The 17,547-nt window shown below is 36.7% G+C and overlaps 2 protein-coding genes across 4 annotated transcripts in view; one reads left to right on the top strand and one right to left on the bottom strand.

Annotated features, from left to right (window-relative positions):
- LOC143244072 (uncharacterized) overlaps positions 1 to 2,164 on the top strand; it is a 31,664-nt gene extending 29,500 nt beyond the window's left edge. Inside the window, exon 9 of the mRNA XM_076488101.1 lies at positions 331 to 2,164. Coding sequence (XP_076344216.1) covers positions 331 to 477 — 147 coding nt within the window. The 3' untranslated portion in view covers positions 478 to 2,164. The remainder of the gene's footprint in view (positions 1 to 330) is intronic.
- A 10,742-nt stretch (positions 2,165 to 12,906) lies between these two features.
- The window catches only part of LOC143244076 (RNA-binding protein 5-like), a 69,977-nt gene continuing 65,336 nt past the window's right edge, over positions 12,907 to 17,547 (bottom strand). For all 3 annotated transcript variants that reach the window (XM_076488116.1, XM_076488133.1, XM_076488125.1), the window contains one exon: positions 12,907 to 13,268. In XM_076488116.1, the coding sequence (XP_076344231.1) occupies positions 13,013 to 13,268 (256 nt within the window). In that variant the 3' untranslated portion in view covers positions 12,907 to 13,012. The remainder of the gene's footprint in view (positions 13,269 to 17,547) is intronic.

Below are 17,547 nucleotides of genomic sequence, written 5' to 3'. Positions count from 1 at the left end.
CCAGTTCGGTAGCGTTGTAGTTAATGGTATTTCTGGCCGTAAGTAAAATATAATATTTGAATATTAAAATTCTTATAAGTGATCTTAAAACGAGGTGATCTCCAGCAAAGTCAAAGGTTTATTTGGAACATTTCCATGAGGAATTGAAACTATTTCACTGAAGCTCTATGATGGTGGTCTATAATTAACATCTCCACTACTAAAACCCAGTAGATTTTCTAACCCTCAATTTCGTTAAGACATAAATATCTAATATGTTATAAGGTATACATAGGTTTTGTATCTTATATAAGTTTTGTCATTAAAATAAATGCGCTTATATCGTTTCAGTCAGGACCAAGTGACGTAAGTTACTTTGACGATGGCTTTACCAGGGAAACAGCTATCTTGACCCCGTTGAACCCCGAATTACTAACTACGTTAGATCAGCAGCAGTTCAAGGGATTTACCTACACCAATCCCAATATGACTGACTAACTCGTTAAGATCTGGTAGCCTTGTGATCAAACAAATTAAATCCATGACAACTATAAATGAAGAGTGTTACCGAAAGGATCAGAAGCTGTAATAAGTTGGACAACTTAACTCTTACAGTAACAACTAGAATATGTATTTCCTTAAGTCACAGAAAGTATGTCTGATTCTTCACATTAATTTAATTCTTCTGAGAAGGAAAGTCAATAAACTGACGTTTTAAATTAAAAAACTACAAAATCAACAACAGATAAATAACTTATATAAGCAACCTTTATTTCTGTAACCTTGTCTAGAGATTATTTTGATAATCGGTTTTTATTTTTTATGTCGCACCATTTTATTTCAATTTTAAAGAAAATTTGTAAGAAAATTAGGCGTTTCTTGTGAAAAGAAACTCTTAAAAGTATGCTTAGAATCTTGAGTTTTATATCTTAAAATATTATAAAAATGATTGATAAATCTTCTAAATTGGAGACATTCCAACAACATATTATTGTGATTTAAATATTAAACGTTTATTTGTCATTTCTTTCAAACTGTACATGGAGTTATTATCAAGTTACTGAGCAAATCCGAAGGCATTTAAAAAAAAAAAACTTACGTAATTACAGCTTGTTTGTTTTGAATTTCGCACAAATCTACCCGAGGGCTATTTGTGCTAGCCGTCCCTAATTTAGCAGTGTAAGACTAGAGGGAAGGCAGCTAGTCATCACCACACACCGCCAACTCTTGGGCTACTCTGTTACCAACGAATAGTGGGATTGACCGTCACATTATAACGTCCCCACGGTTGAAAGTGCGAGCATATTTGGCGCGACGGGATGCGAACGCTCGACCTTTAAATTACGAGTCGCACGCCTTTACCCACCTGGCCATGACGGGTCGTGTAATTACACTAAAACCACTTTATAAAAGTAATGTATCTTTAGATTATACAACTCTACTGAAATGGTAGTAGCGATCAAGTAAGGTTTTGATTGAACATTATGACATTGAATTACAGATTCAAATAGTTTAGTTATCGTAACATAAATTTAACATATGCCATCGTTGCGCTAAACGAATTTATGTGTCACAACTATACAATGCTCTCACTCGGAATCTGAACTAAACAATGAAGAATATCCCGCCGATTTTACTGGTAGAGTTTCTATCGATACACATTGTTTATCAATCAAAAGAAAATATTATTGTAAAGCCAGATATCGATGGATAATTATTTTAGTTTTTCTAATGCAATGTTATTTAATATTCTATTATGCGGTACAAAGTTATTCCACGATCTAAAAAAATATTGTTAAATCCATTGTTTGGTATTCAAGACGTTAGATTATAAGCTTAATTATACTCGAAGTACATGTGGAATATATTTTTCACATAATTTTAGGAGTGTTGTTACTACACGTTTTGGTAAGCCTGATTATAAATACTGTATTTGTATAAATAAAAAGCATGTCATTGATTGGCTAATTTTCCACTTTTTTTACTTGTGTCTAAAATAATTTTGGAAATATGTTTAAAATAAAACCAGAAATATCTTAAAACATTTAATGGAGACAACCTTCTTATCGTTGTATTTCTCTTCTCCTATTTTTTACGGTTTATATGTTTTGTATTCTCTCGCTTGCTGTAAAAATAAAACCTAACGGCTTTAAATTAGTTTAATAAAAATGATTTAAAAAAAAAAGAGCAATCTGTATTTCTCTCTCGACGTTTTCAAGGTCAAATGTCTCAGAAAGATATAAAGTGGTTAAGGAACTTTAATTAATAAACAATAATCTTTCAAATTCAAAGGGCTGAGTACGTTACATTAAAACGATTTTGAATATCCAAACCAGCAAATCACGTGAAAATCCCAACCAATATAAAGTTGCGTTGAAACGTGACGTATCAGAACTACATTTCGAAACAGAATTCATACACTAAGAGCATAAACTATAAGACCTAGCATTTATTCTATCTTTCTTTTTTAAGACGAGGATATAATTTGCATTTAACGAGACTGGAAAACAAAGTGATATGGATCAACTCGTGACGACAGGACAAATTGTATCTCACCTATGGAAAGCAAGGAGCTGCATTTTGAACAAGTAAGAGCCTACGTTCATGATATTTAGTGGCAGATGTAGTCCAGCCGCGAAAAGCGACAACACACAACACGACATAATCAAGAATGATCTCAATTTGTAAAAGCGACACAGGTCACGTAAACATAAGATGTTTCCACGACATATCATTTCAACTGTCGCATACCTCAAGCAACTGGAGAATATAGCAGTTGTTCATTGCGAGGGGAAGCATTTTTTCACATGGCTTGTTCACCTCTTAACTTATACAGTGTTTTAGAATACCATTATTAACATCTGATCAAAGCAAGTTACGTACACGGATCAGAACTTAAAATTAACCAAATATTTAATATATAAAATTTACTATTCTGGTTTAAGTATGAATATTGATTGTCATAAAACAAAAATTTATTCATAATGTCCTCGTAGAAATAATAACGGCCGAAGTTAATTCACTGAAGTTGAACAGTTTGTAATTTTCGAAACATATAAAAGTTCATGGTCAAATTCTGTAGTTTTTCCGATTAATAAACGTTAATCACATTTACAGCTTCCGAGGCCCATACCACACTGTAACTGATTAAAAATAATAATAACTGTTTCTTGGCTATCTAGCTTTTATACAAATGATGCGAAATTCTCGAACCTTTAACAATGTTAAAAAAAAAAAGCCAGTAAACCAGGCATTGTTGATTTTTGCTCACAAGAATCTTCTACAAATGTAGAGACCAGGTGTGACTTTTGCAATACACATCTAACGACAACTGCCACACGCATCAAACCGAAACAAACGTAAATATTAAAATAAATGTATAACGGTAAATCCGTTACAAGATAAAAATAAATTATTGAATCTGTTAAAACAGTAAGAGGTTTTGATTGTTTACTTAATATCTACGTACTACTAACAAATAATAGACCACAGTTCAAGCACACAGGAATCTTCGTTTCAAATAAAAATATTCAACTAATGATATCGGTGATTAAAACCGTTTGATAACCTAAAACGTTTTACTTTACGCCTAAACGTGGCTGCGTTGAAGACAACCAGAGGTAAAATTCTGCTGGTATTCATCGGAACTAACCATCGGTTTTTCTTGCGATTCCAAGTGTAGTTTTGTTATTGTTGTTTGTTTTTTTTTGGAAGTCAGTACCAATTTTGTTTTGGCTCGGCATGGCCAGGTGGTTAAGGCACTCGACTCGTAATCCGAGGGTCGCGGATTCGAATCCTCATCACACCAAACATGCTCGCCCTTTCAACCGTGGGGTCGTTATAAAGTGATGGCCAATCCCACTATTCGTTAGTAAAAGAGTAGCTCAAGAGTTGGCGGTGGCTGGTGATGGCTAGCTGCCTTCCCTCTAGTCTTACACTGCTAAATTAGGGACGGCTGTCACAAATAGCCCTTGTGTAGCTTTGCGTGAAATTCCAAACAAACCAAACCAATTTGTTGTTTTTTATTCCTTGGCAGTTGAATCTGAATACTATTAAAAATTGCTATACTTTACATTAAATGGTAAATGTGAGTACTTATTCAGCTCTGAATACAATATAAATAAATAAATTTTAATCACATTTCGATAAGTTTATCTAATATAATATCGGAACAGGGTGTCGTCTGTGTTCTCATAATTCGTTCAGGCTATCTCCTTGTGTTTCTATCTAAGAGCTCCAGAGCATGAAACAAAGTTTGTTGTTAGCCAAGAATCATGTTTCCTTCGCGTTCGGGAGTATACGTAGTCTAGTATTCGAAACCAGTGGAAAAAAGCCACAAACTAATTAAAATTTACAAAAGATAAAGCCCAAAATCAATGAGCTCGATTATTATTTTTGTAAAAGAATGGTCTTTTTCGAGTTTTGTGCAAAGCTACATGAAGGCTATCAGCGCTAGCCGTCCTTAATTTAGCAGTGTAAAACTAGAGGGAAGGCAGCTAGTCATTACCACTCACCGTCAACTCTTGGCTTACTCTTTCACCATTGAATTGTAAGATTGACCGTCACATTATAACGCTTCCATAATTCCATTATTCGTTGGTAAAAGGGTAGCTTAAGAGTTGACAGTGGGTTAAAGCAAGATAACCCTTGCGTAGTTTTGCACGAATTTCAAAAATCAAACAAAGTTTTACTATGAAACATGACATTTTTTGTAGTTATTAGTCACTGTGTAGGTACACAGAACGTCCAGCCGATTTGATATGGGACTGGGATTCGAACCCGCGACTGAAAAAAAAAAGACAACCATATTTAAAATGTTTATATTTATCACGAGTTCTTAATGAGTTTTTCACATTTTTTTAAATACCACCCTGTGCTACAATTAAAGGAAGTAAATTAATTTTTCTTTAGGATAGCACACCCCATTTTAGTATAGATTTGTTTGTTTTTCTTATAGCAAAACCACATTGGGCTATCTGTGGAGCCCACCGACATGAATCGAACCCTTGATGCGAGCGTCGTAAATCCGTAGACTTACCGCTGTACTAGCGGGAGCATTTTACAATCGGATAATGAATACAAAACAATAAAATAAACCACTAGTCTCAAACCCCACTCATCTCCGGGCATTGCTGAATGTTATTTTGTTTGAAACCCAAGTTAACACTTTGTCACCTGCGAAGTGTCAACCGCTGAGTCGATCTTCGAATATCAACGTTATAAGTCTGAGCTTCCCCTGCACCAGTAAGGCTTAAGAGAGTTTTACTGAAACCTTAGGGGCCAAACGCGGGAAGAATAGATAGGCCCTGTTTTCCATTTCTTATCAGTATACTAATACAACACTGTTGAAATATTCCTAAGCGATCGTAATAAATATGCCAAAAAAACGTTGATCACAAAATGAGCAGATGTTTAATAATATAAATCTACAGTTTTATTTTTCTTATTAATATCCTAATTTAGCCAAACGAGTCAGTGAAATACTTTTACTTCACTGTCAGTTTTTAACTTAACTATATTTCCGAAGTGATACAAATAATTTTAGTTGTTTTCCGAAAAAATAACAAAAATGTTATTATTAGAGATTCAGAAAAGTTTCCTTTTGTTTCCCTGCACACGCCAGTAAACTCTACTGCCTTTCGCTATTTTGGGGGGTCTACCCGACACCGCTCGTGCTATGGGGGAATACTATATCCGGCAGAACATGGCTTTCATCGTCTTCACAAGCAGTTCAAGAATGAATTTATTGGTTTAAAAGAAGGCGTGGACCACGTGATCACAAATGTCATTACAACAAGCAAAAGAATGTAAGATCACTAAATATAGAGACAGAATTCCGATGGGAAACAAACTTCCCTTGCAGAATGGTGAGAGTCACCAGCTCTCCAGTGGTAAGTCTGTAACCTCACGATGCAAAAAAATCGAGATTCGATACCCGTCGTGGGAATAGCACAAGTAGTTAGTTCATTGTGTTAGAAACTAAACGAAGGCAAATGCTTGGCTATGTTCTATTTTGATTCAGGTTTCGTGATCCAACTCATGCTGTTATCACAATATTTTTAAATCTCAGTAAACCATGTTAACTTATGTCTCACAGAAAGGAGAATTAGAAGCGGTTTGACAGGATTATGTATGAGTATGTCGAAATAATCATTCGAGACTCGAATATAATAAACGGCGCTTATTATAAATCAATACCAGTGTTATTTTTTTATTCCTGATGATGTCTTAAGAACTGAAAATAGGGACGACATCGAATAAAAAAAATATTGACATCGTCTATGTTCCTTAATAATACAGAACAATTAACTGCAAATAAAAACGTTACACTATAGTTGATTATTTCTACGCTTGAGGCAGTAGTAGCAGTCACTTTGTGTTTGTATTGTGCCCACCAGAGATATCAAAATCCAGTTTCTAACATTATAGGTCCGTATACTTACCGCTGTGCCAATAGAAGAAGGATAATAATTTTGAGAATGTTTACATAAATATCGTTTATAACAGATTTTTTTTACATAATCATACTTATGGGAGGCACATTTCACCTAACTGATTCCTTAGCAATGTTAGTGTTCCAAATAAGTATATAAGATAGTTTACTTCACTTTGGTCGTATGTGTGTTTTCGTATAACAAAGCCACATCATACTATCTAATGAGTCCACCGAGGGAAATCGAAACCCTGATTTTAGCGTGTGAACCTGTAGACTTACCGCTGTACCAGCAGGGGACCACTTTGGTCATTCTAAACGAAATATACTACAAGAAGCGAGCTAAGTGAAAGTGAATAGTATTGTATCTTAGGAACATAACTAGTGCTTATTTCTTGTTTCATGAATTGTTTTGAAAACCTTTAAAAGTAAATATAGCTATAAATCACATACATTTTTGTTCTCATTTTCGCTATTATAACGAAATTCCGAAACGTACTTGTCAGCTGAAGTTAAACCATACTTTTATTTGGAAAACAAAACAAAAAAATATTTCGGCTAATCTCATAGTGTTCACATTTTCCCTATTAAATGCTATTTTATTTTTATTTTCCCTTTTTTATTTTCATCTTTCGAAACTCTACTTAAATAAGTGGTTGAGTCTAACAACGCAAAATGCATATTTTTTCTTTACGTTCATTGGCCTTAAGATTTTGGCCAGCAGTGTATCTCAGTATACTCATATAATTTTGAACAAAGTAAGTCTCCTCAGAAACTTTCTAAAATCACATCTTCGTGGTCAATTTAGCCAAGACCTTGCAATACCAGTGACATTTAACCTGATAACAGCGACCAAAGCCTTCTTATTGGCAGTAATCTGACAAACAGGTTTCAGACTTTTTGTAAACCAATATACTCGTATGATTGGCTTAAGCTTTTTTTAACTGTTTAATTAGGCATTTGCCCAATTATTTAACAGGGCCACTCAAATATAAAAATAACATTATTTACACAAATATAATTTTTTGTTACTAATCGTTTAATACTTGTTACCTGTCATACCTCATCCGGAAAAGAACTTATGGTGAGATTTATGTCTTATTTTTGTCCTTAAACTTTTGAAGCATTTCTTTTTTAGAGTCCTCCCCTGGAATAGCGGTAAATCTTCGGATTTACATCGATAAAATCATGTGTTCGATTCCCCTTGGTGGACACCGCAGATAGCCCTCTGTGATTTTACAATAAGAAAACGCACTCACCCCTTCTTGAGAAGTTTAGATGTATTTGAATTCATAATTATTCTTAAGTTGTTGTTTTGAAGTCAGCACAAAGCTACACAATGGACTATCTGTGCCCACCACACGGGTATCTAAAGTTGGTTTTTAGCGTTGTAAGTCCGCAGACATACCGCTGAGCCACTGAGGGGGGTGGGGGGGGTATTCATAAGTTTTGGATCGAGTCAAGTAGACTTGAAGAGTTTGTTTTATCACAAAGTTTACATAGCAATCTGTCCACCAACGGGAATCGACAGCTAGGTTTTAACATCGGTTTTCAACTAGACAGCTTGAAGAGTTTACTTATAAAAGGGATAGCTAGCGACATCTAGATAAACATTCTGAATGGCCTTGGTAGAAAAACATTTACACTACATTCCTAGCGTATGGCATAATTATTCACAATAAACTCGTTAGTTGGATGATAAGTATTGTAGAAACGCCCTAACTTCTGATCAGATAAAAGAGGAATTAATTTTGTTCAACAAAACCTCAAAAAGGCATGGTTTAAGTTAAAAATTAAATTATAGTTCTGGTGATAATAAGGCAAAATAAAATTAGTAAGCTAGTCTGGTCCAGAAGTTAGGCTTAATGGTAATGAAAGATTTACCTTTACGTTAAGTAAACTGTTACAGCATCAGCCACATGATGTAAAACTTGGTTTGTTCGAATTTCATATAGTAAATTTCATATAGCGAATAGCAAATGTTTGCGCTAGTCGTCCCTAATTTAGTAGTATACGACTAGAGGGAAGGCTGCTAATCATAACCACCCACCGCCAACTCTTTTACCAACGAACAGAAGAATTGACCTACATTATAACGTCCCCATGGCTGAAAGGGCAAGCATGTTCAATGTGAGAGGGATTTGAACCTGCGACCCTAATATTGCCAGGTCTTAATGGAATAATGCGCTAAGAAATACTAAATAGTAGAACTACTGGTGACTTGGTAACTTAACGTTCGGCCCGGCATGGTTAGGTGGGTTAAGGCGTTCGACTCGTAATCTGAGGGTCGCGGGTTCGAATTCCCGTCACACCAAACATGTTCGCCCTTTCAGCTGTGGGGGTGTTATAATAGTTCAGTCAATCCCACTATTTGTTGGCAAAAGAGTATTCGAAGAGTTGGCGGTGATGACTAGCTGTCTTCCTTCTAGTCTTACACTGCTAAATTAAAGACGGATAGCGCAGATAGCCCTCGTGCAGCTTTGCGTGAAATTAAAAAAAAACCAAAAAAAACTTAACTTTCGCGAACTTTAATGATATCTATTGTTAAATATTAAATTTATAATAGTATTAGGGTATCCAGAAATAAATGTCGAAATTCTCACGGTGACGTATAGAAACTGAATATTGAGTAATTCATCGTTGGTTGGTTTACTCCAACGTTTGTCACTTATAAGGTGTTTTAATTATCTGCTGTTTCAACTCTACTCAGAGTAGATTTCGCAACCCCTAGGACAGCATGGACAAAATGAACGTTCGTCTGATTTTCCTCTACAACTTCAAACTTCGACGAAAAGCTAACAAAAACTACACGGAACATCAACTAGGCATTCGGCCATGAACCTGTTACTGAACGTACAGTTCAACGCTGGTTCCAAAGGTTTTGATATGAAGACGAAAGTCTTGAAAACCACAAAGGTCATGGAAGGAAGCCATCCTTAGATGAAAACACATTAAGGGAAGCAGTTGAGACATACCCTTGCACAACAGTTCATGAGCTTGCAGAAAAGCTAGGCCCAAGCAAATCAACCATTGCCAACTACCTGAGTGCGATTGGAAAGACTAAAAAGTTGGATAAGTGGGTTCTGCATGAAACCTGTCAAAGATGACGCTCCAAAAATTGAACAAATTGGGAATCGTGGTTCTGCCTCGTCCATCTTATTTCTCAGACCTTTCCTTTACATATTTTCATTTTATTCAAGCACTTTGACAACTTTGTGAACAATAAACGCTTTCAAAACCAGGCAGCTGCAGAAGTTTTCAGGGAATTCGTTGACCATAAAAAGTCTGATTTCTACAAAAGGGACATAAACAGCATTGTTACACGTTGGCAAAAGTATGTTAAAGCAAATGGTGCTTACTTTGACTGAAGTATGTTTTAGAACACTGGTTTATACTTTTATAAATTTCGCAGTTCAAAAACATTTATTTCTGGACAACCTAATAATTTAAATTACATTAAATTTTAATTGATTTAATTGTTTTGAATGGATACATGTTCAATAAATCCTTAATTGTTTATATATTTTATGGCATGTTTTTTTCGCGTAAATTTGCTTGAGCCAACCAGACACTTGTAGTCCTATTAACTACTGAATACAATATGGTTTTGATATTGTATACTAACAATCCTTTCGAGAAAACAATACATGTAAGCGCAGACTTGATATGTTAATTGCAATTAAAATGAGTTACGCATTCCAAAATCTGTATTTTTCCAGTTAACTAATCTGATAATTAAGAAATCTCTTTTATTGGTAATCTTTACCATCAAATTAATGATGTAGCTTCGTATTTCACATCGTTTTCTTCTCTAGATTACGAACAGAGTGCCCTAACCACCTAGGCATGACTTATTTTGAAATCCATTTGCTTGTTTTTAATTCACCACAAACCTTCACTTGAACCAAAGAGCCTAACCCAAACCATTATTCCTCCTCCACAAAACTTTACAGTTTGCATTATGAATTCAGGCAGGTCGCGTTCTCCTGGCATCCCCAAACCCAGATTCGTCCATCAGACTGCCAGACAGTGAAATTGGATTCATCACTCCATAGAACACGTTTCCACTGCTCCAGAATCCACTGGCGGTGCACTTTACACCACACCAACCGACGCTTGGCATTGCACATGGTGATCTTAGGCTTGTGTGCGGCTACTCGGCCATGAAAACCTATTTCATGAAGCTCCTGACAAACAGTTCTTGAGCTGACGTTGTCTCCAGGGGCAGGTTGGAACTCGGTAGCAAGTGTTGTAAAGGTGGACAGACGATTTTTACGAGATGCGCATTTCAGCACTCGGCATTCCCGTTCTGAGCTTGTGTTGTCTACCGCTTCATGGCTGAACTGTTATTGCTCCTAAACGTTTCCACTTCACAATAACAATACCGTTGACTGGGGCTGAAATTTGACTGGTTGGAAAAGTGGCATCCCATAATATTGCCACGTTGAAAGTCACTGAGCTCTTCAGTACGACCTATTCTACTGCCAATGTTTGTCTATGGAGATTGCAAGGCTGTATGCTTGATTTTATGCACCTATTAGCAACAGATGTGGCTAAAATAGCCGAACCAACTAATTAGAAGTGGGGTTCACATACTTTTGGCCATGTACTGTATGTTCCCTATGGTTCAAAATTAGCCATATCTGTGTAAGTGCTGAGAAACAAAGTTCAAACCCATGAAATCTATAACTTACGAGGATGTCATATGTTCCTTTCTCCTCAATCTTTATGCACTCGCTGGATATGATTTGATATTTTCATTGCATGAAATTGGCAAGGTGATATTAAGAAGCGAGTTGATTGATTCAGGATCTTTAATATATAGATTAGGGAAATGTTAATACAGCAGAGAAGCTTTACTATGGTTTATACAGTACACAAGTTAACAGGGCAAACACAAAGTTGCCTCTTTGCATGAAAAACAACCTTTAAACAACATACACTATGGGTACATTAGCAAACTCGGCTGTGAATTTGCTCTACCACAATCAAATCGAATAATATCATCACATTGTACAAAGCACGTGGATGGATACAGGATCCTAATATTGGTATTGTGAGACTCTTCTTTGATGGATCTACAGCATAAGTGGAGATGAAGGGCCTCCCTTCGTGTCTGCCCTACACTCAAGTCAACCTGTGGTCAAAAGTGCATCTGCTTCAAAGACCAGTAACCTTGCACTGAACAGTTGCCCATTCTATGGCAACAATAAGTGCAGACAGGGTTAAAATGAATAGCCAAACAATATCAATAATAATAAGATATGGTATTACCTCTAACTGTACCCTCTTTGTTTCACACCTCTTTTTGTAACAGGTTTAAGGGTTGCACTTTTGACTAGTTATTACTTTGACTTTTTCAATCAATTTTTAATTTTGCATATTAAGTATACATCATTTCCAACTAATTTAGCTGACGTCTTGAAAAAGGAATTCATCATAATTTTCACTAAAGAGAGATAATTTTTAAAATATATAGATCGGAAAATGTGATATACCTAGTTCCATCTCAGAAATCAACTACTGGAATTTTAGTACAAAAATGGAATAAAGTAATATTTGTTGTTTAGATACACGTATAACAGAAATATTAATGTCCCTATTTTAAAACTAAGGCTCTGATGAGATACATTAAACCTACCTTTTAATAAGCGAGTCAAACATATTTTAGTAAAATGTAGAAATTGCAACCATTAAAATTTACCGATATAATAGGTTTCGAAATACTTAATGAACATTAGTAACACCACTGATCTCAAAGGTGGCAAAAATAAGCATATTGAAATTGTTTGGTTTGAATTTTGTGCAAAACTACGCGTGGGCTATCTGCACTAATCATCATTAATTTAACAGGTTGAAACTAGAAGGAAGGAAACTAGTTATCACCACTCACCACCAACTCGTAAGGCTACTTTTACCAATGAACAGAGGGATTGACTATCACATTAAATGCCCCCATGGCTAAAAGAATAAGCATGTTTGGTGCAATGGGGATTCAAACCCACAACCCTTAAATTACGAGTTGAGTGCCTTAACCATCTGGCTACTCTGGAAATTGAAATCTTTTAGAGGAAAAACATTAAACTAAAAATTAGGTGGTTTTTGTTATTTTAAATACAATTTGATGAAAAAAATGCAATTTCCATAAAGTCATATTTTTGGTACCTCTTTATTCAGGTAACTCCATAGTCCTCTTACTGGTATCAAAAAATCCCCAAATTCAATTCTAAGCACTTAAGATTCCCAAACCCCAGAAAACAAAGTGATGTTCCACATATCTTATTTTGAATTTATACTGACTTTTATTTAAAATGTTATTTATTCTGCTTTCTAACAATAGACGTTTCCAGTTACATGCAGTTGAAATAAAGTATCCATAACTACATTTCTGGATTGTTATAATGAGTGGCATATAAATAGGGGAACACAATGAAAACAAGACAGGAGATAAGCCCTCACACATTTTTTTCATCTTACAAAAAATGCACACAGTATTCATAACAAAAAAGTTTTATAGATTTTTAAACCTACGTGATTACATCATGGATGATGGTATATTACAATGTGTACAATATAAAGGAATGATCAAAAATAAACACATCAACACAGGTTTGTGTATCTGGCTTGCATTGATTTCTTGACAGCTTCTTTGTATGAATCACTGGCTGTTGTTCCACATGTGGCTCCTGCCATCCCTAAACCAGCTCCTGATACTCTTCTTTCTACCTGGACAATATCAGAAACTCCCTCATTAACTCGACCTAATCCTTGTCCTTCAGACCAACCCATGGCTTTCAACATCTTGTTACCAATATTATCGCTTCCTATTCCTTCTTTTGTAGGTTGTTCATAAGGCCTGTCATGAATATAAAAATCAATAACATTAGATTCTCAGCTTCTGTCACATTAACAAAGTATTTCTGTGCTTTCTGAATTTCAGTCAAGTGCACCTGAACTTAATTACCTTACCTACCTTGTATGTCACATCAAGATTGTGTGTGTTTAAACTTAAAACACTCTAATAACAAAATGATCAAAATACACACAAATAACTTATTTTTTTGCAAAAATGTAAGACAGTGACAACTAACTGATCAGTATAATACACAGATAATTTTTGTTAAAAACTTGATACAGTCTGATAACTAAAGAATACACAAAAAATTTATTTCTGTGAAAAAACTTAAGATAGTCTGACAACTAAATGATCAGCATACATGCAGATAATTTATATCTGTGTAAAAACTTGGTAGGTTGGTTGTTTGGTATTTATTGGTGCAAAGCAACTAGGCTATCTGCACCACACTTGTAAAAAAAAAAAAGTAAAAATAATTGAAATGTGTAAAATTGAATCATGTTAAAACAAAACAAAGGCCAATAGCCCTTAAAAACACAACTGAAGTGGGCAGTGTCACCATCATCAATGATGACACTGTCCAACATCAAGAGTGAACCCACAGAAAAACCATGTTTAAAACGGTGGTGTTGCACACAGTTGTAACAACAAGATGACATTAAAATGACAGACCAAACATTGGTGCAGTCTTGGATAAAAGAAAATGATGAGTTTAATAACTGTAGCCAGTGCATAGTCCAGCCACAACAAATTCTTCCTTCTGATCCTTATGGCCAAAGATAAATAGAAGCTTTGATCTGAAAAAGCTTATCTCATTGCTCACTCCAAAGTAACTGGTGCAGAGCTGAGCCTCGAATACAGGGCAGTAGTCCATTTATAGGTCAGGCACAGCACTAATAGCATCAGGGCAGATGGACTTAGCTGTGTATCAGTGAGCTTGTTCACACAAATACCAATGTGGCCTGGTATCCAAAACAGGATGATAAAGAGAAATGGGCCAGTCAGTTTTGAATATCAATGAGAACAGGGTGATAACTAACACAAAGCAATTCCAGGGCTAGTAGAAGCTAAGCAATTTGGTATAAATAGTACAACTGGTGTACTGCATAGCTTCTACATAACCCAGAGCAAGATCTATGGTGTAAATTTAAGCAGTGAACACAGAAACTGTAGATAGGGATCCTGAGTGCAACCACCAAACCACAACATACAGCAGAAATTACAGTCACCTCATTTCAAATCATTGGTATAAATGGGATTGGAAGGATGGTTTGAAAGAGGTTTGGCAAACAGAAGATGGCACTTTTAATCAGGAGTACCTGCCTTTCTCAGATGACTCAAAGAAAGGTCACAGGTGAGGACAGTATTTGGCCATGGTGGTATGGGGGTTGACCAGTGGAGACAGCAATGTTGTCCAAGGACAGACCCAATTCAACCAGCTGTGCCTAAATATGAAGACCAAAAGGAACAACTGCAAACTGTCTATTCTGATATGGCTGGCCCATTGAGGAAGGAATACACAACCCCAGGTGGGATGCTGTGGTGAGAATCAAAGCTTTGAAACACAAAGCAAAGAAAGCTGCAAATAGCAGAGATGTAGAGGAGGTTCATGAGACATGATGTACAAATTCTGGGCTGGAGAAGTACAGAAAACACCCCCCATGCAGAGCTGAAGTCCCAGATGGTGAACAGGGTCCAATATCTTCAAAACTGAAGTCCTGGCAGAGCCACAGATCAGAGATCCATTGCCAAGTTTCGATCAAATGAAAACACGACAGATCTTTACCACAGAGGATGTTCAGTAGCCTTCTGGACTTGATGCATAGCTACTTACTGTGTAGAATGGAACTCAGCTTATGGTCAAATATAAACCCAAATAATTTTGCCTTAGGGAACCCCAACTTCACCAAGACAGAGCTCAGGATCAGGGTGAATACTCCATTGATGCCTAAAGTATGTGCAAATAGTTTTAGAAAGAAAAGGTAAAACTGTTTGCTGTGGTCCACTTCACTATATGATTGAGGGCAGCCTGTAGCTGCTGCTCAACATACCTCATGTTTAATCACTGACATGAGATGTGGAAGTCATCAACATGGAGACCATTTTGCAACAGTAGGTGGGAGTTGTCCAGTGATGGCATTAATCTTTAAACTGAAAAGTGCAACACTCAAGACATAGACCTGATGGACTCCAAGTTGCTATAGGAAACAACAAGGAATGGTCAAACTTACAGAAACTTGGAATTGCTGGTCCATTAAAACATTTTTGATCAAAATGGGCAAATGGCCACACAACCCATATGTGTGGAGATCTTGCAAAATACCATACCATCAGGTAAAATCACAAGCCTTTTCAAGGTAAACAAAATACAGAAACAAGATGTTATTGCTTGAGAAAGGCTTCCCTGATTTATGTTTCAAGTTAAATCAGGTGGTCCATGGTGGAATGCTGTTATCGGACACCACAATGGGTGGGTGAGAGACTGTCTGATTCAAGGAATTAAACAAGATGAGCATTAGCCTTCCTTTCTAAGATCTGACAGAGACAGCTCATCAGAGCAAGTGAATGGTAGTTTGAAGGAATCTTGAGATCCTTACTGGGCTTTGAACAATGGAAGACAATAGCCCAGTGCCAAGCACCAGAAAAAGTATTCTCCTGCCAGGTCCAGTTAAAAATCAACCAAACAAATAGCAAGAGAGGAAGGAGAGAGACGATGGTGCAGCATCTCATAGTGACCATCGTCAGGTTCAACCTACATTCTGCCAGACCAATGAAGAGATAGCTTAACTTCTAACAGCGTAAAGTGGCAATTATACTCATAGAGACAATCAGCCAGAAAGGAAAGAGGTAGTGACTCTGCCCAAGTCTTGATGGCTAAGAAGAGGGGGGGGATGAAACAAAAGCAAAAGCTTTTCCTGAGAGTACTGGTGATGTTCTGAGCATGAGCAACTTCCAGGCCATCAGAGACCAAGACTGAAAGTGGTATAGAAGTATAGTTCCCTCTCACATTCTGAATCTTGTCCCCTAGTGGTACAAGAGATGCTGGCTGTGAACTTAATCCAAGATACCTTCTGGCTTTGATGTCTCATCTGTCAGGCAGGTACACAGGCTTGATGAAAAACGATGTAGTTTGGATGTGTGGGATATCTAGGAAAGGTATCCCAGGCCCAGGTTTTGTCTCCAAAGCCATATGGCAGACAGGATTCCCCCACAAATGAGTAAAGGGTTTAAAAATACATTGAGCAGCTGTCTGGACAATATAGTCAGTCACTACTGCCACTCAATCTTCTACCAATGGCTTACAGACAACAGCAAGATCAAGTTTCAAGAGAGCAAAGAAAGAGGGCCAAGTTGGCTTCATCCAGCTTCCACCAAGGCAGGTGGGTGGGGTGGCATTAGCCATGGCCAGTATCCCTCAAAATATGAAAATGATCACTGCCCCATGGGTTCCTATCAACTTCTCAAGAGAAATAAAAGAAAAGTGATGGGGAACAGATAGAGATCCATAGGAGTAGAAGACTTACAAGATGCATGAAAGCAAATATAAGAACCAATATAGGAGAGAGAAAGGTTGTGATCTGAGAGCGTGTGCTCTACGGAACAACCTTTCCCTTCAATATGAGCACCACCCCAGAGGGGATTACGTCCATTAAAATCCCCAGGATGGCAACTGTTCAATGAGAGCATCAACATCAGACTGATTCAGGAGACAGCTAGATAGAACAAACAAGGAAACACGGATGTCTATGGTTTACAAGGGTGTCTTGAGTAGCAAAGTCATGGTAGGTACATGCTGATCATCCAGCAGTGCCACCCCTCCATGCCCTTGTCCATTAGAGAACCTGCCATTTCTGTACAAAAAAACTGCTGAATGGAAATTGCATCAGCAGGCTTCAAAAAAGTTTCCTGTAAAGAGATACACATAGGATGATAAGAATCAATCAAATCTTTGATGTAATTATATTTGAACAAAAACCACAACAGTTACACTGTATCAATGTGGCTATTTTTATTTACGTGGAGAACCTATCAGTTTACAACCATGTCATTTTTCTTTATTAGAAGGAAGTCTTTCAACCTCCATGGATTCTGACCTTGTCTCTGTCAGATGTAGAGTCAAGTGACTGAGGTTGAGAACAAGTAATTGTTTGACATCTCAAGGACCAATGAATAGTCTTGAGCATACGCCAGAGGCTGGGGCCGAAGAAAGTGGGTCCAAGCAGTCACTTGAAAGATTATTGGGAACAGAAATTGGAGATGTTAACTCGTCTAATCTTTT

The sequence above is a fragment of the Tachypleus tridentatus genome, chromosome 1 (genome assembly GCF_004210375.1).
Source record: "Tachypleus tridentatus isolate NWPU-2018 chromosome 1, ASM421037v1, whole genome shotgun sequence".
Classification (NCBI taxonomy): Eukaryota; Metazoa; Arthropoda; class Merostomata; order Xiphosura; family Limulidae; genus Tachypleus; species Tachypleus tridentatus.
The sequence above is the reverse complement of the archived record's forward strand: the minus strand, read 5'-3'. Positions and strand labels throughout refer to the sequence as shown.